The 27389-nt window shown below is 37.5% G+C and overlaps 1 protein-coding gene and 1 pseudogene across 1 annotated transcript; both read right to left on the bottom strand.

The window, feature by feature from the left end:
- Positions 1-4061: 4061 nt before the first annotated feature.
- On the bottom strand, positions 4062-5770 carry LOC133797404 (cathecol O-methyltransferase 1-like). Its single transcript, XM_062235292.1, has 4 exons — positions 5298-5770; positions 4896-5206; positions 4739-4803; positions 4062-4620 (listed from the first exon to the last, which is right to left on the bottom strand). Exons 1-4 carry the CDS (start codon positions 5711-5713, stop codon positions 4324-4326), a joined length of 1089 nt encoding a protein of 362 aa, XP_062091276.1. The 5' UTR covers positions 5714-5770; the 3' UTR covers positions 4062-4323.
- Positions 5771-8565: 2795 nt separating this feature from the next.
- LOC133793819 (cathecol O-methyltransferase 1-like) overlaps positions 8566-27389 on the bottom strand; it is a 35338-nt pseudogene continuing 16514 nt past the window's right edge.

Below are 27389 nucleotides of genomic sequence, written 5' to 3'. Positions count from 1 at the left end.
AAAGTATTATTTTGGTACCCTCTATTTTCAATAATGCTCATATAGTATCCTGTATTTTACAACTATACATATTTGATACCCTAGACTCAGATTTGATAGGTAAAATTTTGTCAATATGATTAAACTGTCATGAGTTCTATGTAATTAAGTAATTAAATTTAAATTTAGAACTTACATAATTGACAACAGTTTGATTAAATTGGTAAAATTTTATTAATTAAATTTGAGTTTAGGGTACCAAATATGTACGATTTTAAAATACAGGGTACCATATGAGTATTATTAAAAATAGAGAGTACTAAAATGATACTTTGTAAAAACACAGAGTACCAAATAGTCACCTACCCTACTTAATTTAACGTATATTCTTCATTCAAATAATGGTTAACTTGCCACAAAGCCCAAATTATAAAAATGGATCCTACATCCAATCATTTCCAAATGCATTACCTAAATATAGTGTCAAATTTTGCACATAAATTGAACAAATGTATATTTAACATAAATATTATAATTGTGCTCCAATATAGTAATATTTTTAAATACAAAATGATATAAAATGTAAACTATTATTAGTGATCATTTAAATTTTAAAAAAATCATTATTAATGACAATTAATAATTCATATATAAATAAATAATGATAATATTGCAATCAAAAAATTATTTATTTATTTTTTATGAGAAAAACATTATTTATTATTTTTACATTTTATATAAAAAAATTCAAGATTTTAATACATTATTCCAGAAGCTTCTTTTTACAAATAAAAAATAAAACATTGCATTTCATCATAAATTTGGCATGCAAACAAAAACACCATATTTTATAATCACATAACATCTAGTTCAACAACTCTTTTATCTGATTGAGATCAGATTAATAAAGTAGATTTCGCACACATGAAATATAAGGGTAAATACAATTTTGACTTCTGTGTTTTACAAAAGTTGCTGATCAAACTTTTTGTTTTGTTAAATGATAATTTGGATTCTGTGTTTTACAAAATTGATCAAAATAAATTCCTGAGTCTGATTTTGGTCAAACATTTTTTTAATATGACCAAAATGTCTTCAAAGTTTTTAATTACTGAGTTAAATGAAAAATCAAAAACATATTTTTTAAAATAGAGTTTAAGATTTGGGAAAATACCAGTTTGGCCCCTGTGTTTTTCTCAAATACTCGATTTCCCCTGTATTTTATTAAATGATGACAATTCAAACCCCGTGTTTTACAAAATGGATTAAAAGAGTATTCTGACTTGATTTTGGTCAAAATATTTTCAAATATAATATTTCATTCTTAGCTCCTCAATCACCTTCTCCGCTTATGTGAACTCATCGCATCTCCAACGACTCAAGAATTGATCTTATAATTGAAAATATTTTAACAAAAATTTGGTCTATAGTACTATTTTGATCCATTTTGTAAAACACATAATCTGAATTGTCATTTAATAAAACACAGGGGCTGATCGTGCGCATTCGGAAAAAACACAAGGGTCAACATGGTATTTTCTCTATTCTTGTATTTGGGCGTCAATGAAGGTGTGTTTGGACGTTTAGATTATAATTTTTTGTTGATGAATTTGTGTTTATTTATTCTTGTATGTTTCCGGTGCTTATGAATGAATTTGGTTTGAATGGTTTTTGAACTGATTTTGGAAGAAATTTGGGTTTAAAATGTGGTTTAATTATGTTCATATTTTGATTTTGATGCAAAATTTAGGTTATAATTAAGTGATGTATTTTTTAATTATTTTTTATTTTAACATTATTTTAATTTATTTTTTATTTAAAAATATATTTTAATTATTCAATTAACTTAATAATTAAAAACTTAGGGTATTTTGGTTATATTTTAAAAATTTTTTGGTCAAAATGGATATTATTTTATTCTATTTTGCAAAATATAAGATCTAAATTATTATTTAACAAATTAAATAATTCGATTTGTAACTTTTGTATTTGTAAAATATTGGGGCCAAAATAATATTTACTCGAAATATAATTGTATATTTATGATATATATTCTTCTCTGGCAGGACAGCCTATCTTCCATTACGCATGAAATATAAGATAATATAAATATATGTGATATTTCGTTTTTTTTTCTTCTGTTTGGTTTAGAAAAAGAAAAAAAAAATGTTTTGTGGATCATTACTTTACAAACCCACTAATTAAAGATTGGGATGGGAGTCAACCACTCTCATTATTATTATTATTTGGTAAAACGGTGTCACTCTTCCAAAGATTACAACAAAAGGGTTGGAAGGGATAGACTCAAGGGAGGATCACAAAATTGTTTACATCCATAAATATGTATATATATATACATATAAAATATCACAACCATTACAGTCGTTAGAGACAAAGAACAAAAGAGCAACCCATAGGAAATTGTGTTATATTCCCTTGGACTGAAGCACTACGTACCTCATATACCTTCAATTTCTTGGATTAATGCAACAAAAGTGCATTAATCACCTCTTTGGAGTAGTCACCTCTAATAATGATAAACTTCATACCGAGAGGTTAATTGCATTGATTTGGTAGTATATATATTGAAAATATAGAATAAGTTATAATCTCAATTTTTTTTTTATATGATATTGTATAAATAACAATTTTCTAATTTAATTTTTAAGAAATTTTGAATAATTTATTGTACTAAAAATAGAATTCAAACAACTTATTTCACACACGTGTAATATAATATTTGAATCCTAATTTTGGTAAATGAAATTATTCAAAAATTTTCGAAAACTAGTAAAAGAACAATTATAACTACATTACACATCATTATATAAATTTTTTGAATTATAACTTATCTAGGTAATGAAAATGGACTAGCTTTTCTCATATAAATATATAAAAATCTTTCATTTTTGTTGTTGTTCAAAGCTTAATTTTACTCTATTAAATATAAACTCTAGTCTCTATATAATAACCTCAATTTACTTAAAATTATAAATTTTTCATTAGAATTTTTTTTTAAAATTGCTATTTATTTTCTTTAAAAAAATACTTAAATTTATTTTCTCTTCAAGTTTTAAGCTCCACTGATTGAAAATTTCTAGGTTAGTCCGGGCATTGAGAGAGCAATAAAAGCAGCTTGCTTGGACTGTGCCATGCAAGAGGTTGGTTTACGTATTAGCTTCAGAACTGGTAAAAACTATTTGACCTTTCCCAATCAAAAGGAACGTAAACAATGTTACTTTGAACCGGCTCTGGTTGTTGAAAAACAGTCCAAAAAAATAAAGATGTACTTCTTTGACTACATTGATTTAGTAGACCCAAAAATAGACCGTATATAATTATTAATTTATATTTTATTATATATATAGTTTAGGATTTAACAACTTGTATTAGCTTAGTAAAAGCAAAATATAGAGCAACGAGGACTTAAAAAAATTGCACATTTTCCAAGTTTATTAAATTCGAAAGTACAGCCCCAACTGCTCTCCATTCTTACTAACAAACAAACAATATAGAAGAACAAAGATTCCGTTTTTCCATCTGACTTTTATATATATTAATCATCGTTATAGTAATGATAAAAGTGGGAGGTTTTTTTTTTTTTTTTTTTAAATCTTAAACATATGAAAACGCTATATAGTTATTTTTTTGTAAATGCAACATAATTTGTAATGATTTCTTTCTATAAAGTATATTGTAAAAGAACTTGTGACCATGTGCACTTCTATTACTGCTAAGTGTGTTTGGTATGAGGTAAAGTAAATGTAAGAATGCGAATCTAAATTTTTTTTTATGTTTAGTTTAAATTTTAAGAGGGTAAAGTTAATAATTTGTGTGGGCCTCATATGTATTTTAAAAGTAAAGTGCATTATATTATACACATGAATTTAATATTACATTCATCTTAAGTCCCTCTACATTTTCCAAAGCAACTTAACTACTCAAAAAGATGTGTTTAGAACAAATGAGTTTTCGATCTAAAAACATTAATTAAATATTTATGAAGAAGAAGAAGAAAAAAAGGGATTTAACGAGTTGTCAATTTGAAACTTTAATAATTATATTGATATAATGCGAATAGCTGAAAAGAAAATGCATGAGGTAATCTCATGACAAAATTGTTTATATATCACAAAATACATGATTAAACACAATATATAACAACGCTTTCAAATTGATTTAGTATAGCTGAACTCCCTTGTACATGTTATTGTGAGTAAATTCTTTATTAATCTTTAATCATAGCATGTAAAATATGGTGTGTTCATCATTTCAAATTGAACTACATACAAAAGAAGTATGGACTCAAATTTTTGTTTATGATTTGAAAGAAGCCATATGCATCTACTTGTAGAACTCCATGATCCAAAAGCCGATAACACAACATTCAAATCTGATGCCACTGAATCCTGCACCAGTTGCCAAAGCTTGGAACTCTTGTTGGCTTCGCTCTTTTCCTCCTGGGTTTTGAGTCATCATAAGCACATCCGCTTTGGACAATATGTTATCACCATAGCTATTTTCTGGCACAATTGGGAGAATGCCCTCCACCACTATAACCTTTCCATTCTCCGGCATGGCTTTGTGACAATTCTTCAATAGTTTCAGGCAATGTTCATCACTCCAGTCATGAAGTATCCACTTACAAAATTAAAAAAAAAAAACATTAATCGACATTATTTGATTCATAATATTAATGACGATTAAGATATAATAATAGTCGCAAGTGGGAAAATCTCAGGACTGAGAAAGTACGTACCTTCATAAAAATGGCATCCCCACTTGGAACACTTTCAAACATATCTCCACCCACATGTTCAACCCCTGCAACATTATTAATAAAGCAGTCTTGAAACCAAATACTAAGTGGCAAAGATAGGTATTTGTATAAAAAACTGTAATCTAGCATTAATTACCTGGATAAGAGGGGGCATGTTCTACAACATGAGGCAAATCAAAGTTAATACCCTTGATATGTGGATATTTGGAGGTGATCTCTTTAAGGGTCACTCCTAAACCACCCCCAACATCTACCAGTTGCCCAAGGTTTTCAAAGCCTTTATAAAACTCAAGGATCTGCTTCATAATCATAGTGGTTTGGTTGTGCATTGCGTTATTGAAAACCTGATTAAACCTTGAGTCCAGAGCTGGATACTCGAAGGCGTGCATTCCATGGACTCTGTTAAAGGGAATCCCTCCTTCAAGTATTGCACCTTTAAGTTGGGACCTGCAATTACTCAATCAATATAGCAGGGTTAGCAGCTATATATATTTAGATATGAGGCTAAAATAACATAAGAAAAGCCAAATGAACATACCAGCTATCCGAGAAGACCTTATCTTCTAACATTAACATCAAGGGGCCTAATGAAACACCATCTTCATTAGTGACAAAGCATTTGGAGACATTATTAAGACTGTAAACCCTTTGATCATCGGCCACCACAGAGCATGTGAGCACAGAGTGGCTGGCCAGCATCCTGAGGATGCGGTCCAGCATCATGGGCGCATCGGGGTTGTTGGTTGGCAACTGCGCCACTATCTCACTCGCGGAGAGCTTAGCTCCTTCCCCGGCTTTTGCTATGATATCAAAAATTCCGAGCTCGATTGTGGTTTGCAAGGACTTGGTTATGACATTTGTGTTCACCAGCTGCGCGGCATAACAGAAGCTTTCCTCTTGTTGTTTTCTTTTAAGATCAAGGACCTTTTGGGTGCCTTCCAATTCTGAAGCCATCACAAATTTTCGCAAGAGAAGTGTATGTTTGGAAAACTTTAGAATGTGGTGACCATTTGGAAGAATATGGTGGTTTATAACCACTGCTGAATCATCATCGATTAAAAAAAAGAATTCCACCTACTATGAGCTTGATATTATTGACTAATTTTTTAATAAATATTAAAAAATGTGACACAATAAATGTTTTACACATATTTTAAAAGAAAATAAACTAAGATAATGACATATTTTTGCAGCTTTACATAACGCGGGCATTACTCTATTATAAGTTTATAATAACTAAAGCTTGGCAGTGTAGAAGACAGCATATAGTTGTACATTGTTTTTAACTCTCTCTTTTTGTTATATCACATTTCATACTTTCTGTTTTGTAGAATGGATTAAAATAACTGCTTTTACATTTTTGTATAAATAAAACTAACATAAATTTTAGTATTTTAAATATTAAAATAAATTTAAAAAAATACATTAAACAAATTAAAATAAAACCTACATATAATTATTATAAAAATAAAATAAAATAAATCATAAAAAACATAAAAATCCAAAATTAAAATCAAAACATCAACAATTTAACAATTGCAAGAAGAAACTAAAAAAAAACCTTGTTTCAATAATAACTAAAAGAATGAACAAACTCAAGCCATTTTCAATTGAAGCTCAATTTCATTTTATCACCATTTCACATCAAATTACTATTTTATCTATAATCCACTATTTCAAATTTTACTTCAAAAAATAATAGTTTTCTTTTTATTCTTTTCAATCATCAATAATTAATTTAACTAATAAATAAATAATGATGTTATATAAATAATATTAATAAACATAATTAAGTAATAATAAGTTTATATCAAGTTACAAAAAAACAAAAAAAATTATTAATTTGTATTTAACTAAAATTGTGTGTTATAAAAATTAAACATTACTTTTTTTAATAAAAATTAAACATTACATTTAATATGGCTTCATCATATCGATAAAAAAATAAAATTTTAGGTAAATATTTAAATTTGATAAGTGATTCGATTCTATGTGAGTATTTTCAAAATGAATAAATCAAGATTTTGCAAAGAAAATATCAACTTGGCCAAACATCTCAAAATACTTCTAATAGTATTAGTCATTATTTTAATGATATTAAATTTTCTAATAATGATATCCTAGATAATTAAATAATTTTTCTAGTTTATGTTGATAGAAGTTGTTGATTTCAATATTCTATGTTTTAAATTTTGTAATATTTAAATTTATAATATTATTGTATTTTATTTTTGTTCTTAATTTTTGTGTTGTATATATTTTTTTTATTTTTAAAATATTGGTATAATATTTCAAAACTTAAAAATAAAAAACAATAACAAAAATAAATTAAAGAATACTTAAAAAAATTAAGTATAGGTGTTTTGTCAAAACATTAAACATATGTGTGTATATATATATATATATATATAGATTATTTGAACAACATGTTTAGACCATTTATTTTAAAAAATTAATTTTTAGAGTTCGTATTTTTGTTTAAAATGTTAAAAGTAGGTATATATATAGATATATTATTTGAACCACATGTATTTTGGTGGATTACTTATTTGGACCCTTTATTTTTAAAATGGTAAAATAAATGATTAAAAATTTATTTTATTTTAAAAAATTAACTTTTTGGACCTCGTATTTGATCAAATTGTTAAAATTAAGTATACATACTTATAGATATATTTTTTGAACCACATGTATTCGATTACTTGTTTAAACCATTTATTTTAAAAAATTAATTTTTGGACCTTGTGTTTTGTCAAAATATTAAAAATAGGTGTACATAGATAAACTATTTGAATCATATGAATTTTGGTCGATTACTTATTTGAACCATTTATTTTTAAAATTGTAAAATAAATTATTAAAATAAATATTCTTAAAAAATTGACTTTTGGACCTTGTGTTTTGTCAAAACGTTAAATATAGGTGTATACTAAAAATTCATTTATATATATGCTATATTATATACATACTAAAAATTCATGATAAAATTAATTATCAATTTAGACTTCTAAAATAATTTTGTATATATCCAAGATTATATAAATATGTACATTGTAGCTATACATTTATGTCATTTCCATTTATCAATATTTATATATTAAATTTGACATATTTTATCAACTATTATTTAATTTAAATTTAAATATGTATATTTATAATATTTTATAGATATAATTCTCTAAATTATAACTTCTTCATAATAATAATAAAATATATCGGTCCCAACATTATTACTATAAAGAGGTTTTAATGTATATTAATAAGCTTGGATTGGATTGCAGCACAGTCACAAATGTATATTAATAAGCTTGGATTGGATTGCAGCACAGTCACAGCCAGTCTTGAGTTGTGGGAGACTCTATACAAAATATGTTATTTTATAAAAAATATTATATATAAAGTGACATTTTTCAAAATTTTAGAGCATTTGTATATAAAAAAAAAAAAAATTCCAAAATTTGAAACTATCGCGTGTGCTAGGACCGCCTAGCATAGACCTAACCGCCTGTGCTAGGGCCGGGCCTACGGCACACTTTCCGTCTCCTCGTACGGGTGTCCAAGTCGGATGATCGGATGATATAAAGATGATATAAGATGTTGCATATACTTGGACGGCAAAATAGTCTAAATTTAGTAATATATAAATAATTTGAAAATGAAGTACAACAAGAAAGATTTTATTTTACTCTCTGGAGTTTAGTCAGTATGGTCGTACATCTACTACTGCAAGTATATAAAATTTAAACATAGGCAACAACAGTGAATACATTATCATAGTTTAGTTTGTAAGAAACTAAAATACTATTCTACTTAAAGAACTCCATAATCCAAAAGTTGCACACAAAGCATTCAAATTGTTAGAACATGACTTAATCTCTGATTAGTAGTTAATTGTATTCTGTATGGTTAATTGTATTCTGTATATTTTGGTCATGCTTTGCTGTCATATTTTCGGTTATGCAGTGGTCCCAATTATAACAAATTCTTGTGATGTCAGAGGGTTGTTAGGATTCTTTCTTTTTGTACAAATCATTCCTTTTGCTGTAATTGTACGATGTTCTAGAATATACTGTAAAGCATATATAAAAAGGTCACGCCAGCCTCACTGTTCTTGAGCTGAGCTTTACACAAATTCTGCCTCTTTTCATTTTTGCACTTTCTCTGTTGTTTTTCCTGGTTTTCAAACTTGGTATCAGAGCATTTCGGACGCGTGTCCTCCATGGCAGACCACAGTACTCAAGCCTCTGCTGACAGTGGCACTCCACCGATTGGTGCCAGTCAGCTCACTCAGTCTCCAGTTACCTTCACTCCCCAGGTAGGGAGTACCTTAACACAACCCTTTGCTCTTAAACTTGACCGTAATAATTTCTCTCTGTGGAAGAGTGTTGTCTCAGTTATTGTCCGTGGCCATCGTCTTGATGGGTATTTGACTGGAGCTCGAGTTCGCCCAGATGAGTTCCTCCCTGCAGATGGAGTTGACGGGAACCAAACGCCCATGGTGAATCCAGCATTTGAGGTCTGGATTGTGCAAGACCAGCTACTCCTTGGCTGGCTCTACAGTTCGATGACGGAAGGTATTGCTACGGAGGTTATGGGGTGTGAGTCCTCCGCAGCTCTCTGGCGTGCCCTTGAAACTCTGTTTGGGTCTCACTCCAAGGAAAAAATGGATGAGTACCGTACCAAGATCCAGACCACTCGGAAAGGAAGTATGAATATGGCTGAGTATTTGAGACAAAAACGCCAATGGGCCGATGTGCTCACCCTTGCTGGCGATCCGTATCCTGAAAAATTGCTTGTCTCTAATGTTCTTTCTGGGTTAGATATAGAATACTTACCCATTGTTCTTCAGGTTGAAGCTCGTGGCTCCACCTCCTGGCAGGAATTACAGAATATCCTGCTTAGTTTTGACAGCAAATTTGAGCGGCTCAGTGCTATCTCCGGCACCAACAAGTCTGCTCCTGGTGAACCTCGTCCGTCTCCCTCGGCTAATCTTGCTGCCATCCGCGCATCGGGGTTTCACGGAGGTCGTGGTCCTGGTCAAAATTCCCCTGGCAGTCGTGGAAATTACAGAGGTGGAAATGGCAGTCGTGGTCGAGGACGAGGGGGTCGGAGTGGAAACAATGCAAAACCCACATGCCAAGTCTGTGGTAGATACGGCCATTCCGCGGCGTACTGCTATAATCGGTATGATGAGCAGTATATGGGTACCTCACCACCAAGTAATGGGCCGAGCAACAATCATAGCAACAATTTTTCCAAATCTGCACAGGGACCTTCTGCTTTCGTAGCTACACCAGAAATGGTTGATGATGCTGCTTGGTACGCGGACAGCGGGGCTACAAATCATGTGACATCTGATGCTGGAAACATGACTCAGAAGCAGGAATATCAGGGTAAGGAAAAATTGATTGTTGGTAATGGAAACAAGATCTCGATTCAACATGTGGGTAGAGGTATTTTGAGATATGAAAATGATGATAAATTGGTACTTAATGATGTTTTGCATACTCCTGCTATTGCTAAAAACCTGATCAGTATTTCTAGATTAACCCAAGACAATCATGTCTCAGTTGAATTTTTTCCTACCTGTTGTGTTGTGAAGGACTTGGAAACAAGGAGAGTTCTTCTTCAAGGGACGGTTAAGGAAGGTCTATACCAGCTGGGAAGTCACAAAGCCGAGTCTCAACATTGCAAACTCCCTCAGCTGTCTACTGCAGTTTGTCATTTTTCTGGTCCGTTTTCTGGTTTAGTGTCAAGAACAAAAGAGAGCCAACGTGTTGTTGAGCTTCAGTCTTTGTCAATCAAGGATAAGTGGCATAGGAGACTAGGCCACCCATCCAATCGAGTCTTGCAACTAGTCTTAACTCATGTCATTGTAAAACCATTAATCAATGAGAAAACATCTTTTTGTGAAGCATGTCAATTTGGAAAGGCTCATGCCTTGCCACATTCCTTGAGTACTAGCCGTGCCTTGAATCCACTTGATCTTATACACACAAATGTGTGGGGTCCTGCACCAACATTGTCAAACACTAATTACAGGTTTTACATACATTTTGTAGACGACCATAGCCGATACACATGGATATATCCACTAAAAATCAAAGCTGATGCCATTTCAGCTTTTCACCAATTTAAGACTCTTGTAGAGACACAATTTGACCGAAAAATTAAAGCCCTTAGAACTGATTGGGGGGGAGAATTCCAAGCTTTTCAAAACTGTGTCATTGAAAATGGAATAGTTTTTCAGCATTCTTGTCCACATGACTCGTCCCAAAATGGTAGAGCCGAACGGAAACATCGACACATTGTCGAAATGGGATTAACCTTGCTTGCTCAAGCCTATATGCCACTAAAATATTGGTGGGATGCATTTCAAAATGCTGTTTACCTCATTAACAGATTACCCACGATTGTCCTTCAAAATAAGTCCCCATACGAAATTCTCTACTCAAAGAAACCTGACTACAAATTCCTTAGAGTCTTCGGAGCTGCTTGTTATCCTTGTATTAGGCCCTACCAATCACACAAGTTCCAATTTCATTCGGTTAAATGTACAAATCTGGGTTATAGTGATTCTCATAAAGGTTATAAGTGTCTCAGTACAACAGGAAGACTGTATATCTCAAGAAATGTTATCTTCAATGAAGGTGATTTCCCATTCAAATCAGGTTTCTTAAACACTCATAAAGAAGAACAACGAGTGTCTGTTAGTGTGCCCTTTTGGACAGCTTCATATCTTCCTTTTCATTACCCTCAACGTAAATTTACAGCTCCTATTCCCTCAAACACTTTTCGTGATAACTCAGCTGGTGTGGACTCAACAGCACTGTCTCCTGAAGGAAGCTCTTCGAGGTCACAACAGGTAGATGGTACTGATCTCAATCTATCTCAACATTCCTTGAATACTCTACCACATGTTTCTTTAGACTATGCTGCAGAATCGGGTAGTGACCACAGAGAAGAGGAGACTGAAAGTCCACAACAGAGAAATACCAACTTAGCTCCCACTCACTCGATGGTTACACGAGCAAAATCGGGTATTTTCAAGCCTAAGATCTATTTGGGACAAGCGGCCTGGCATGATAACAGTGAAGAACCAAGTACATTGGAAGAAGCTCTACTACATCCAGGTTGGAACAAGGCCATGAATGATGAGATTGCAGCTTTAAAGAAAAATGGAACATGGGATCTAGTACCAAGAAGGCACGGCATGAACATTGTTGGGAATAAATGGGTACATAAGGTGAAACGAAATCCAGATGGCACAGTGGAACGACTAAAAGCACGGCTGGTTGCAAAAGGGTTCACTCAAAGACCCGGTATCGATTTTGGTGAAACGTTTAGTCCCGTAATTAAACCATCAACAATCAGAATTATTCTCACCATAGCTGTATCAAAAGGTTGGGAGATACGACAGCTAGATATCAATAATGCTTTCCTCAATGGGAAGCTTGAAGAGGATGTTTTCATGAGTCAACCCGAAGGTTTTGTTGACAAATCAAAACCAGATTTTGTGTGTAAACTCAACAAGTCACTGTATGGACTGAGGCAAGCACCTCGAGCCTGGTATGATCAGTTAAAAGCCACTCTTACAAGCTGGAAGTTTCAGAATTCTAGAGCGGATTCCTCACTGTTTTTCCATAAAACACCCACTCTTATTATTATGGTTCTAATTTACGTGGACGATATAATTGTGACAGGAAATGATGCCAAGAAACTGCAAGACTTCATTTCTCATCTTGACACCATGTTCGCTTTGAAGGATTTGGGGCCACTTCACTACTTTCTCGGTATAGAAGTCCACCGAGATGAAACGGGATTATATCTCAGTCAAGCAAAGTACGTGAAGGAGTTACTTACTAGAACTGAGATGCTACATCTTAAGCCGTGTACCACGCCCATGACAGTAGGCAAAGTACTGTCGAAAACAGATGGTGAGTTACTGAAGGAACCCACAGCCTATCGGAGCATAATTGGCGGGCTACAATATTTAACTCATACTCGGCCAGACCTATCTTTTGCTGTAAACAAGTTGAGTCAATACTTGCAAACACCTACAACAGCCCACTGGACAGCTGCGAAGAGAGTACTCAGATACTTGAAGGGAACAATCAACCATGGACTTCATATCAAGTATTCAGATCAGCTCAACATTACAGGTTATTCAGATGCAGATTGGGGCTGTTGTCCTGATGATAGAAAGAGTGTTGCTGGGTACTGTGTTTATCTTGGAGATACCCTTATTTCTTGGTCTTCGAAAAAGCAAGCAGTGGTGTCGCGTTCCAGCACAGAATCGGAGTATAGAGCCTTGGCTCATGTGGCTGCAGAAATCTCGTGGATACAGGCATTATTAAGTGAGTTTAATTTTCCTATACAGAGAACTCCTATTAGTTGGTGTGATAATATTGGAGCCAGTGCATTAGCATCCAACCCTGTCTATCATGCACGCACAAAGCACATCGAATTGGACGTCCATTTTGTAAGAGACAAAGTTCTGAAGAAGAAGCTAGAAGTCAGATATGTACCGTCCCAGGATCAAATTGCTGACCTTCTGACTAAGAGCCTAACGCATCACAGATTTCACTTTCTGAGTGACAAACTTGGAGTGGTAGAAACCCCTCTTAGTTTGAGGGGGAGTGTTAGAACATGACTTAATCTCTGATTAGTAGTTAATTGTATTCTGTATGGTTAATTGTATTCTGTATATTTTGGTCATGCTCTGCTGTCATATTTTCGGTTATGCAGTGGTCCCAATTGTAACAAATTCTTGTGATGTCAGAGGGTTGTTAGGATTCTTTCTTTTTGTACAAATGATTCCTTTTGCTGTAATTGTACGATGTTCTAGAATATACTGTAAAGCATATATAAAAAGGTCACGCCAGCCTCACTGTTCTTGAGCCGAGCTTTACACAAATTCTGCCTCTTTTCATTTTTGCACTTTCTCTGTTGTTTTTCCTGGTTTTCAAACTCAAATCTATGCCGCTGAATCCTGCAGCAGTTGCTAAGGCTAAGAATTGTTTTTGGCTACGCTCTTCACCTCCTGGAGTGTGAATCATCATAAGCACATCCTTATTGAAGTTGTTTATATCAGAAGAAGTAGGCTCCGATACAGTTGGAAGAATGGCATCCATAACTATAACCTTTCCATTGTCTGGAATAGCTTTGTAACAATTCTTCAATAGTTTCAAGCAGTGCTCATTAGTCCAATCATGAAGTATCCGCTAAAATATAAACATTAATGTACATTAGTTGGTCAAGAAACAATGCCTACAAATTAATTGGAAAACTTTCAAACATATCTCCACCAACATGTTCAACCCCCGCAACGGCAACAAGCTTCTTATCTTTTAGTCTGCTATATCATAATTACACTTTTAATGTTTCCAATTATTTGACGTGACTTTCATAAACCAAAAACCACATAAACCTGGATAAGAGGGAGCATTATCTAGAACATGAGGCAAATCAAAATTAACACACTTAATATGAGGGTATTTATAAGTGATCTGGTTGAGGGTCGCTCCTAAACCACCCCCAACATCTGCTACTGTTGTACATTGCTCTGTTGAAAACCTGATTAAATTTTTGGTCCAAGCCCGAATACTCAAAAACATGCATTCCATGAGCCCTGTTAAAGGGTATTCCTCCTTCAAGTATTGCATCTTTAAGTTGGGACCTGCGTTTAATCAGTGTAGCTCACGAGTCAAATTAAGCAGGGTATGTTGATTATTGGAGTGGCAAGTAAACTTAATCTTTTTTTTTCTTTCCCTTTTGACTATTTGTAAAATAACTTTAACTCTTCTCCATTTTCTTGGAAAATTGTTACGTAATGTAATCAAATGCACTCTTTGAGTCAGTGCCAAACTCCCAAAATACAATCAAATTCCACTAATTGCATAAAAATTTCAATACAAACCAGTAGGAGTATATATATGTCCAGTAAAAGAAAATAACCCCAAAGCACCGAAAATGCAAAATGAAAGAACAATAACCAATAAGCAGTAATAGAAATCAGTTGGTTCTTCCCCTTCTCTCAACGTCTTCCCGCGACTACATAGTCCCTCATCCATTTTGGCTCCACGCGCTTACGGAATCCACACTCTGACTTGTGTTCCTATTTATCTTCTTTAGCCTCCCTGGTTACTTCTTTTGCTACCCGACTCCCTTCAGCTGAGTGTGAGGTAGAGACTTCATCTTGGGCCATGTCTTCCTGGGTTGTCATCTCAACCCATTTCCCAGCTTCTTCTTGGATCACTTGGCTGTCCAATGGTATTTGGGCTTGGCTAACAATACCCCCATCCTAAAAAACGACCTTGTCCTCAAGGTCGAGGATACCATAAAGCTTGCTGAAAGAAAGTAAGTCTTCCCATGTCGAATCTTCCGGACTCCTATGGGACCATTGCACTAATACTTGTGTGAGTCGAGTCTGCCCACGCTGCACACAACATCCCGCTAGGATGGCAACGGGAAGGAGTAATGGTCTATTTGCGTGGCTCAATTCTGGCAGCGGATAGCTTAGCTGCGGTGGGGTACCCACAAACGGCTTCAACAAGGAAACGTGGAAGGTAGTATGGATTCGACTAGTCGGCGGAAGAGCCAAGGTATAAGCAACAGGACATGCCTTACCCACAATGGCAAACAGGCCAAAAAATCGGCGAGCTAACTTGTGAATGAGGCGAGTAGCCATTGTTTGTTGGCGGTATGGTTGCAGTTTGACCAAAACCAGATCCCCAATGTTAAATTGAACATCCCTACGCCTTTTATTTGATTGCTGCTTCATCCTATGTTGGGCCTGCAACAAGTGGGTTTTCAAGTGTCGCAAAATGTCATCTCTTGTCAGAAGGTCTTCTTCAACAGCCTGTATGGAGGTCGTGCCGCATGTATATGCTGGAATCGAAGGTGGTAATCGGCCATAGACTACTTGGAAGGGAGTCATGCCAATGGCCGAGTGATGACTAGTGTTGTAATGATATTCGACCCAGTTGAGAAAACGGCTCTATTGCTTGGGGTGGTATGCAGTGAAGGCGCGCAAGTACTGTTCTACATAGCGATTGGCGACTTCCGTCTGACCATCGATTTGTGGATGATATGTTGAACTCATTTTCAATGCGGTGCCCATAAGTTCAAACAGTTTCCGCCAAAACTTGCTGGTGAAAATGGGATCGCTGTCCGACACAATAGAGCGAGGCATACCATGTAATCGAATGACCATGTGGGAAAACAAGTCAGCTACTTTGGTGGTTGTATAATGAGTAGGCAAGGCTCCAAAATGTGCGTACTTGGTAAAGCGATCGATTACCACTAGAATATTAGTAAGACCATGGGAGTTCAGTAAATGGACTATGAAATCTATGGCCAAGTCTTCCCACACTCATTCCGGAATTGTCAGCGGTTGGAGTAAGCCCGACGGTATCTGAGTCGAGTGCTTGACTGTCTGGCAAACTAAGCAGGCAGCGACGAACTGCTGTACTTCTTGGCGCATGTTGACCCAGTAAAAGTTTGCACTAAGGCGTAAATAGGTCCTTTCGACCCCTGCGTGTCCGCCAATGGGAGTGGCGTGGAACTCATGGAGCAAGGCTGGTTTTAATGAGGATTAGGAGCTGATGACCAGGCGATTCTTATAGTACAAAACCCCATTGCGAACCTTGTAACACTGAACAACGGAATTCCCATCCTGGTCTTGCTGGTGGAGTTTAATGAGATCAGCACAAGAACCATTTTCGAGCTGCAATCGTGGCAGGAAATCAAAATTGCTTGTGGAAATGGCAGCTGATAACCGCGTTATCCTCATAACAGCGGGAGAAGGCATCTGCTGCAGAATTATTGCGACCCGCCTTGTATTCAATGGTGAAATTAAATCCCAGCAACTTGCGAAGGCAGAATTGTTGTTCCGGAGTTTACACTACCTGCGTGAGAAACTCCTTGAGGCTTTTGTGGTCGGATCTAGTAATAAAATGGCGTCCAAGTAAATATTGCCGCCATTTCGTGACTGCCTCAACGACGGCATGTAGTTCGCAGACGTATGTGGATGATCCCGCCAATTGAGGACCTAATTTCTTGCTGAAATAGGCCAAAGGATGCCATTCCTGCATCAACACTCCCCTAATGCCCACATTAGAAGCGTCTGTTTCTACCACAAATTCCTTGTTAAAATTCGATAAATGCAGCACAGGGGTCTCGGTCATGGCATGTTTAAGGTGTCCAAATGCTTCTTCTGTGGCAGCTTTCCAACAAAATCTGTCACGCTTGAGTAATTCCGTCAAAGGGGCAGTAATGGTCGCATAGTGTGCCACAAAAAGACAGTAGTATCCCGTGAGACCCAAGAACCCCCGCAATTGCTTAATAGTGCGAGGTTGTGGCCAATCCACCATGGCAGCGACCTTAGAAGAGTCGACCGAAACACCATCATGAGATACAAGATGTCCCAAATACTCAATAGAGGACTTAAAGAAATGGCATTTACTTCCCTTAGCCAAGAACTGGTTGTTGGCCAGGCACCGCAACACGAGACGTAAATGAGTGACATGGTCGTGGACTGTTCGACTGTAGACAAGAATGTCATCAAAGAACACAATGACAAACAACCGTAAATAAGGACGAAAAAGTTAATTCATAGTCGCTTGAAAGGTGGACGGTGCATTTGTCAACCCGAATGGCACGATTTTGCGAAAATTAAGCTACGCAAGTATACGTAATCGCTTTTGTAGTTTATTCCGGTAAGACCGATATCGTTCCCACGGAGACTGAATTATCAATTACCAAATAATTAATTTTTAGTTTTTATTTGACAAATGAAACCTAGATTTGTGAATTTTTAAAACAAGAAAATAGAAATAAATAACAACTGCAGAAATCAAATAATAACAAAAACACAAGATTAAATTCACTGTAAAATAATTAGGAATCCTAATCTTCTCTACTATCCACTCTATTATTCTTGAATTTAATTATTACTGAAATTCTTCTCACTGAAATGATAGGCATGCAAAAGTGTTAACTATTCGAATGAAGAAATAGAAAACTCGACCTAATGTGAATTCCCTATATTTCTCTGGTCAATTCAAACAATAGGAAGCAATGAATACGGCCATAAATCACATAAACCAACTTGATACTCTCATTCTAAATTGAAATCTATGTCTAGTCAATTTTAGCATATTCAAATCTCACTTTTCAGATTTTGATTCAAATTCATAAATCATATGTAAAAGGTGATCAATCAATTACATAAACAATAAACACAAACTGAATAGATTTCAGATGGAGAAGAAATAGATAAATGCATTAAATCATAATAGAGTTTCAAGAGAGTCAATTAGAAATCCTAAACAGAAATTTAGTTCATGTTTATCATTAAGAAATCCATAAACATGAAATTAACATAAACTAAAATTAAAAAGAAAGAAAAGAACTCTAGATGATCAATCCAAAGCCTCCTTAGCCTCCTCTCTCAGTCCAGATATCAAAAAGTGCCTCATTCCCTCTCATTTATCGTCATTTAAACCTAATTAGTGTTTTGTTAAACATGAAAGGACTAAAACGCCCTTAATTAAAATTTTGCGTTTTTCTCTTTTTCAGACATATCCTGCGGTCGCAGGATGCCATTCCTGGGGTCGCAGGAATGCTCTAGAAATACAAAACTCTCTGAAGTTGCGGCCGCAAGACACACTTCCTGCGGTCGCAGGAAGTACTCCGAAACACATTTTCCACCACTTTTTGTCATTTTGTCTATGTTTCCACCATATTTCCACACCTAAGTCACCTAAGTCCTTCGACACCTGAAAAACATACAAAACAAACGTAAAATAGAACAAAACAAAACAAACACCTAATATTTTTCCTAAAAAAACCCATAGATAAATGAGTCTAAAACTCATTCATCAAACTTCTTCAAACTTAACCGTTGCTCACTCTCGAGCAAAGAAAACAAAACTTAAGAAAAACTAAACAAACAGACACAAATACTAAACAAATGAATCAAGATAACCACAACTTTTTTTTAAAGCCTCAAAATTAATGAATGACAAGCATATATAATTTTCGAAAAATAACTGACAAGTAATCAATCCAACCACTTCTTCAACTTACTTTAACCCATTGATCATTTTTGTCTACTCAATCATGAACAGTAAATAAATCATATTTAAAATAATTTACACATGCTGAACTCTCACCATCAATCCATCAAATCCAAAATTTCCATATGCTTGCTAACTTATTATTCTCCACTAATGTAAATCAATGCATGTTCAAGAATCAAAAGGTATTTTAAAGCTTGTATTGAGAGGCTTAGGTAATGGTAGATAAAATAGTCATTTAGGCTCATATATACCATAAGCACATAATCCAAACAACCCAAACTTGATATCTACATTGTAATCCAAACACTTGAATTTCCCTTTATTTTCCAAGATCGAGAAGAATTCACACTAATTGTATTTTTTTTTTCTTCGGAATTTTTTATTTTTTTTTCAAAATTTTTCTCTCAATCTTTTATTTTTCTATTGTCACAACCAAATCAAACAATAACACCCATTACAATTCAATCCCCATTTATATGTTTATATGCTCATGGTATAGATCAAGGGAATGCAAAATTTATAATGAAGTGTTCAATTAGGCTCAACATAAGTGGTTAACAATAAAAAGTTATACTTTTAAGCTCGAAAAAGGGTAACTAAGGATAAATTAATCAATGATGGCTTGAAAGGCTCAAACGTTCCAAAAAAATCGCCTAAATCATTTTCCTAACACAAGCATTGTCTATGATTTCACATCAAATAGTAAGCAAGCAAGTTCTATAATTTGTTCATACATTCTTTCCACATTCAAAATTTAGCAAGTGTAAATTTATTTAAATGCAAGAATTTACCAATCATGATCAAATATTCAGTGTTACAATGAATTAAAGTAATCCAAAGAAGTGGTCAAACCAAGCACACAGATTGTTTTTACAATCAAGCATATTTTTCTCAAATTATATTACAAGTCATTCACGTATTCTCATTGGCTAATCATTGTTATCTTGATTCGACAGACTCTCTAGACACCCTAGCACACAACACAATTAACAATTTAACAAAACACAAAACACCAAACGAAACAGTTACTTGACTCAACTAACTTAACACAAATAAGAAAATCCCCCTTCCCCAAACTTATCAAAAACATTGTCCCCAATGTTTAAATAAAAGCTAAGGAAAGGAAACTTACCTGACTCGACTCAGGATGAAAGACCGGCCTCGTCATCCCCCTCAGGTGGAGGATACGCAAAATTAGGTGGTTGTGGAAATGGTGGAAATCCACTTGTGTCAATGCCAAAATGAGTCAAGTACCTGCACTAGCTTGGTTGTAGGCATATTGGTTTTGCGCCACACTGACACTCCACAAGTGGTGCTGCTGGAACTGTGACACCAAAGTGTCCAACCTTTGGTTGACATTCTGAGGTCTTGGTGGTGGACGAGCAGACTGACTTGAAGTACCTGCACTAGGATCAGTTGAAAAAGTTTTGACCTTGTTAATCTTAACCAAATCATAAACTAGAGGGGGAAATTTCTCCTCTAAGTCATTAATGGGGACCCTTGCTTGCAAACACAAACTAGTGATGAGGCTAGGAAAATAAAGCCCCACATAACCAGTGACACAACACTCATTTAAATTAGCAGCAATAATACTGCCAACATCTATAGATTTCTTGTGTAAAACAGCATACAGCAATACAACTTTACTAGGTGTGACAATAGTAAAGGCTTCGGTGGGTGTCAGATTTGAACAAATAAAATACAACCACACTTCTTTCTCCCTAGTCAATAAATTGAAAGGAAACCCCACTCGATGAGTGCCATTGAAGGTCCATTCAGTACCTAGTGGGGTTAAGGCTTGCAAGATGTTGACCCTCGATTTAGCCAACTGACACGGAGTCAAAATATGAATGATATAGACGAATATGTATAGATAATAACGTAATGACAAAAGTAAAGAAAACACAGTAATTTATAGTGGTTCGGCCCCAGAATCTGGTAACGACCTACGTCCACTTAGAATGATATTGATATGGGAACAAAAGTGTGATCAGAGAGCTTGGGCTCAATGAGTTTCAACACTCCTCATAAACAATACTAGTTTTCACAGATAATTTCTATATTTCTATGATTTCCGGGCTCCAAAAAAGGTCCCTTCCCATGAGCCATCTCCTGCTTTTTATAGGCTCATGGAGGGTTGCCCAATATTGTTACAGATATTATCCCCTGAATTATGGGATATTCAGAAGATTGCATGAAATAAATTCGGGATACATAAGATCTTTCCATAAATGTTGCTTTGCCAGCGGAACCACCGACCAGTCTGGTCGTGGTAAAAACAGGTCTGTCCTGCTTCTGGCGTGTCTCCTGGTCGATACTCTAGCAGACGCTCCAGGTGTCAGCCACGTGTCAAGAGATTATTTGCCACGTCACAAATGCTAATTTATTGGATAACATTTTCCCCCCAAAGTTTATTTACCACGAACAGTAAATAAACTTTGAACGAACGACCCTTCGGTAACCCCTCCTGACGTGTCAGAGCCCTTCGTGCGTTCTTGAAAAAAGCAAACCACTCCTGTCTAATCAAGGCTTTTCAGTTTCCCAGAAACAATTTTGACGGCCATTACGCTTCCCCATACTTCGAAAATGGAAAACTAATGATCACGCCTTTTGAATACCAAAGACAAACTTATATAAGGTTACTTGAGCCATTTCTTTCCTTTTTACGCACGTCATCTCTTTGTCGAAAAACCCTAAAAACCAGAGCTTTACTCTCTTCGGCGAACCTTCCTTTGTGCTGTAGGATCAGATGGTGGGCTCATTGACTTCCGAAACTCTCACTTCCATCTTCACGACCACTTTCCTTGGTAAGCTACTTTGAAACTCCATGCTTCTAGCCTTTCGTGGTGCATGCTTTTAAATGGTGTACTGTTTGAATCTATTGGTTTCTGGTTTTTTGAACGCCTGTAGATAAGATGTCTTTGTACGCAACGTAGGCTTATGAGTAGGTTTAAAACCCAGGATTAGCACTTTTTAGGACGTAGGATCGAAGTAGCATTTCGATTTTTTAATCCAGTTGGAAATAATTTCTTCCCGTTGTGAGGGGAGTCGAAAAAGCTTTTCAGGAAAACTTTTCACTTTCACCCTTTTGGTCCGTTTTTTAAACTGTTTGTGCAGAGAGACTTAGTTAGAATGCTGTTATATAAAGGCTTAGCTTTTATACTTCGACCAGCGTTACTTTAAGAATCTCCTAGATCCCTCTGACCTCGCCTCCCCATTCTTCTGTTTGCAGATTTTAATGCCAGATTTGTGGGGAGGTGAGAGACCCATCGACGACGACCTCCTTGCCCAACTGCTCGAGGGAGAAGAACAACTAGCCGATCGCATCCACCAGATACCCTTCTCACGAGCCTCTTCCAGACCGCACCCTTCTCCTTCTATGGCCCGTTCAAAATCCTCTGGCAAGAAAAGGCCCAAATCTGAAAGTAACCCTTCTCCTTCTGCCCAGCCTGATTCGCCGGCGGGGGCTCCCTCGACCAGTGGTCGAGAGAATCTTACTCCTGACCCCAATATCCAAACTAGGGCTCGTCCTCGTCATCGCAATCCGCCTGATGTCGAGTGGTACACTCCTCCAGCCAGTTCGATGACCCCTCGGATGGTCGCGAACTGCTTCAGAAAATACCCCCTAACGGGGGTAACCATTACACGTCCTACTGCGGAGCAGAGGGCTAACCGTCCAGGAGGGGCAAACAGCGCCTGGTCCCGGTATCACATTGAAGCGGGGGCTTATCTCCCTCTTCATCCTTTCTTTGTGGGGGTGGCCAATTATTTCGGCGTCGCTCCCTTTCAAATAACCCCTAATGGATATAGGATGTTGGCTGCACTCTATGTCCTGTACAAACTTAACAAATGGCCAGAACCTTCACCTCATGAGGTTAATTACCTCTTTGACCTTAAGTCCAATCCTCAACACAACGGGACGGGCTTTTTTCACTTCTGCCATCAGGAAACTGGCCGGACGTTTTTGAGTGGCACCACCCACATATCAAACGTGGGACATTACAACAAGGAGTACTTCTTTACTCCGGATATATCCAACAACAACTTGGCTTTCGCGAGAGGAGGTACAATTTTGTCTTTGCCTTGGTCGATACTTTATCATAGAGTATTTCCTTTCGTCATTTCTCAAACTCGACTTGCTTTTCAGGCCCCTGGTTGCGCCCGACCCCAACACCAGATATGGTGTCGAGGTCTGACACTCTGGCCAAGATGTCTGCCGCTACCAAATGTGTCAAGACCTTGACACAAGAAAAGAATTTGAGGTCGTCTGGCCTTCTGGCTCCTCGCCATGACAATAGAGGATCCGAAACGGACGAACCCACTGCCGGGGGGGTTCCCGAGCAGCAACTTCCTGTGCCCTCTCCAAGGAGGAGGCCAATAGGAGTTACGATCAGGGAACCCACGGGCAGCCCTTATGCAGAAAGGCCTTCTGCTCCCCAAGGCAAGGGGAAAGAAAAGGCCAAAGAACCAGTTGTTGACTTGGAAGAGTCTTCTGATGACAATGGTAACGTTATTTCGCTTTTAAATGGTCTGCCAATCCCCTGTCACATGTTTGACGGGGATGTCAACTTTACATATGCTCCAAATCTAGGGCCAAATTTCTTCATGCCAGAAAATGAGTATATGATTAATAGAGTCAATAGTATAGCGACCAGTAGTTGTAGCTCGGGTATTCACTTTATTATCTTCTTTCTGTTGCATTACTTTTTTCCACCTTTTTCTTCCCTTATTAACCTCTTGTGTTTATTTTCATGCAGATATGTCGACTCCCAATATCTTTGACATGTACCAGGCCGAAGAGGAAGAGGAAGTCCCTCAACTTCAACGGAGGTCAAAGAAACGAACTGGTGAAACCAGTCGAGGCCCTTCAGCCAAGAAGAGTCGACCAGAAGACCTTCCTCAGGGCACTCCAACCGGGCAAAGTCCTGCGCCAACTGGGCGAACTCCTACCCCTCCTCCAGCTCCTTCTGAACAGCAAAACACCCCTGCTCGGTCCAATCCTCCACCTGCGCCTGCTAGGGAGCATCTTTCTCGCGAAGAGGCTCATGAGGCCAGGCTCGTGAGCCATACCATTCGATCCGCTAAGGATCGAATTGAACGGATTGGCAGAGGTGAGCGTGTTGGGGCTGCCATGATCCAAGCTGTAGAGCTACCAGTCGATCAGATCCTGAATAGGACTCTGAACGAGATCTCCAGCGTAAGTATTTCTTTGTTTCTCGAGTCTTTGTTTTTTCAGTTCTCGCGATGAGTCTTGACTTCTTTTTCTTTCGTTTACAGGCCTTACTTTCTGCCATTACTGCTCGTACCCGAGCCCAGGCCTACTTTGAGAAGATTGAGGCTAAAGTTCTCGAGAAACATCAGGTGAAGGCGGCTGAGGAGCTTTCGGCTGCTGAAGCCAAACATGCTAAGGAGTTGGGGACGGTGGTCCGAGAGCGGGATGCAGCGGTGACCAAACTGTTCGCGGCTGAAGCTGCTAAAGATGCAGCAGTTAAGCTGAGGGAAGAGTACCGGTCGTACAATAAAACTCATCTCCGCGAGATCAAGCATCTGGAGGGGGTAGTCAAGTCTAAGGACGAGACTATTGCCACTCTCGAGGGCAAGGTGCAGCAGTCGGAGCTTGACAACTCCAAGAATCTGGAAAAGTATAAGAGGGCGACACTCCGATGTTTCTATAACTTTTGGAAACACAATCAGGGTGCTGACTTTAGCTACCTTTCAGAGGAGGTCAGAGTTGCGGAGTTGGCTCGGTGCGCTGCTCAACTGGCTGAAGAGGAGGCGAGAGCTACGACTCCTGCAACCCCAAGCATCGTTGGTTTGGACGAAGAAACCATCGAGGAAGAGACTGACCAGGTTGTTGCCCAGGATCCTCCTGTCCCCCATGCCTCTTAATTTATTTAGCTGTTCTTCTTTCTTTTTAAACACGCGACCCACGGGTCGCAATGTAAAGACAATAATTTCTTTTTAAACTTTGCTGCACGGGCAGTAATTCTTTTTGTTTGAACAATTACATCCAAGCAGCAATGCTTGCGGTGTAAAAGCTTGACTCTTGGTGTTATAATATTTTTACTTATTATAACGTTTGTCCGTATGACCGAACTTAGCATAGTACTTTTGGCATCATATATTTTGAAAAAATACTTTAAGTACTTGAAGCATGCTTTCACTCATTTTGTTCATGTGTTTACATACCTTGAGAGTATGCTTTGCTATCGATGTGCCTTATATGCCCCCCAAGTGATCGAGGAGCTCTTAGGTCCTTGGTCACTTGCCTTGACCATGGCCTGTCCGAACATTACTGTTAGCGCGGAAAAATGATACTTGTAATACAGCAAAACAACACACGTAATGAACAAATACTTGTAAATGTAAATTCACAAAGTTTGGCAAGAACGACTGGCTGAGCACAGTCCTTTATAATTTCGTATTAAAAATGGACTAATCATGTCTTTACGAATGATTCTGAAACAGAATCTTACATATACGAGCAGTTAGCCATACACCGTGGCTAACCCTCTTTGCAAAACTTGTAAAAATTAATGGGAAAATTTGAACAAGCCAGTCCTTTAAGAAGGGCTGTTTATTGATAATACTTGCGCAGGTGTTCTCCATTCCAGTAACGTGGAACGAGATCTCCGTTTAAGCGTGCAAGTTTGTAGGTGCCTGGGTGAAGGACTTCTTCAATCTGGTAAGGTCCTTCCCAGTTAGGTCCGAGCACGCCAGCAGTGGGGTCGCGGGTATTCAAGAAGACTCGTCGTAACACCAAGTCTCCGACGTTGAATCTTCTTTCTTTAACTTTGGAGTTAAAGTACCGGGCGACTTTTTGTTGATAAGCAGCAACTCGGAGTTGAGACTTTTCTCGTATCTCATCAATTGAGTCTAAGGACTCCAGTATTAGCTGGCTGTTTTTCTCTTGATCATACGTTAAACGCCGATGTGAGGGGGGATCTATCTCGACGGGTATCATGGCCTCATACCCATAGGCTAAGGAAAATGGGATACGCCCTGTGGCTGTTCGATGAGATGTTCTATATGACCAGAGGACTTCCGGTAGTTGTTCTGGCCATGCTCCTTTCGCTTCTTCAAGTCTTTTCTTCAGGGTGTCCTTGAGGGTTTTGTTTACAGCTTCGACTTGCCCATTCGCTTGGGGGTGTGCGACTGAAGAAAAGCTCTTGATTACCCCATGCCTTTCGCAGAAATCGATGAACAGGTCGCTGTCAAATTGGGTTCCGTTGTCTGAAACTATCTTTCTGGGCAAACCATAGCGGCACACAATGTTCTTGATGACAAAGTCGAGAACTTTCTTGGTCGTTATGGTTGCGAGTGGTTCAGCTTCGACCCATTTTGTAAAGTAATCGACTGCCACAACTGCGTACTTTACTCCTCCTTTTCCTGTCGGTAGTGATCCAATTAAATCTATTCCCCATATTGCGAAAGGCCACGGGCTTTGCATCTGCTTTAGCTCGTTTGGAGCTGCTCGTGGGATTTTGGAGAACCTCTGGCATTTATCACACCTTCGTACGTACTCCATTGAATCCTCGTTCATCGTTGCCCAAAAATAGCCCTGTCGAAGAATTTTTTTCACCAAACTCTGCCCCCCAGCGTGATCTCCGCAGAAGCCTTCATGCACCTCTTTCATGAGTTCCTTAGCTTTTTCTGATGTAATGCACCTGAGCAGTGGCATTGAATATCCTCTTCGGTACATAACACCGTCGAGCAGTATGTACCTAGCAGCTTGTCTTTGCAGAGTTCTGGCTTTGTTTCTATCTACTGGCAATGTCCCATTTGTCAGATACTCCAGGTAAGGTGCCATCCATGTATCTTCTACTCGAATTTCCATGCTGGCTTCGGCTGCATCAATGCTTGGTTCATTTAATCTCTCTACTGGGACTATGTTCAAGGTGTCAGCATCTTTGGCACTTGCAAGTTTGGCCAAGGCGTCTGCATTCGAATTTTGGTCTCGCGGAATTTGCTGGAGGGTGTATTTTGTAAACTGTGCTAGCAAATCTTTTGTTTTATTAAGGTATGCCATCATTTTTAACCCTCGCGCTTGATATTCTCCCAGGACTTGATTCACGACCAGCTGAGAGTCGCTGAAAATATCGAGCGCTTTTATGTTCATCTCCCTGGCCATTTTCAGTCCAGCGAGGAGTGCTTCGTATTCCGCTTCATTGTTTGACGCTGCGAAATCAAACCTGATTGCGCAGTGAAATCGATGCCCTTCGGGCGTTATCAATATCACTCCCGCTCCAGCGTGAGATTCATTAGATGATCCATCTGTGAATAGTTTCCACGAAGGAGTCTTGTCTTGAGGCATGGGCGCCTCAGGTTTCTCGCACAACTCGTTGCTGGGGAGTTCGGTGAACTCCGCAATAAAATCGGCTAAGGCTTGCCCTTTTATTGCTGCTCGCGGTGAATAAGTCACGTCGAACTGTCCCAATTCGACCGCCCATTTTAACAGTCGTCCAGCCGCCTCAGGTTTTTGGAGGACCTGCCGAAGGGGCTGGTCGGTCAAAACCGTGATAGGATGGGCTTGGAAGTACGGTCGC

This window comes from Humulus lupulus, chromosome 8 (assembly GCF_963169125.1).
Source record: "Humulus lupulus chromosome 8, drHumLupu1.1, whole genome shotgun sequence".
NCBI lineage: Eukaryota > Viridiplantae > Streptophyta > Magnoliopsida > Rosales > Cannabaceae > Humulus > Humulus lupulus.
This window is presented reverse-complemented; position numbering and strand designations above follow the sequence as displayed.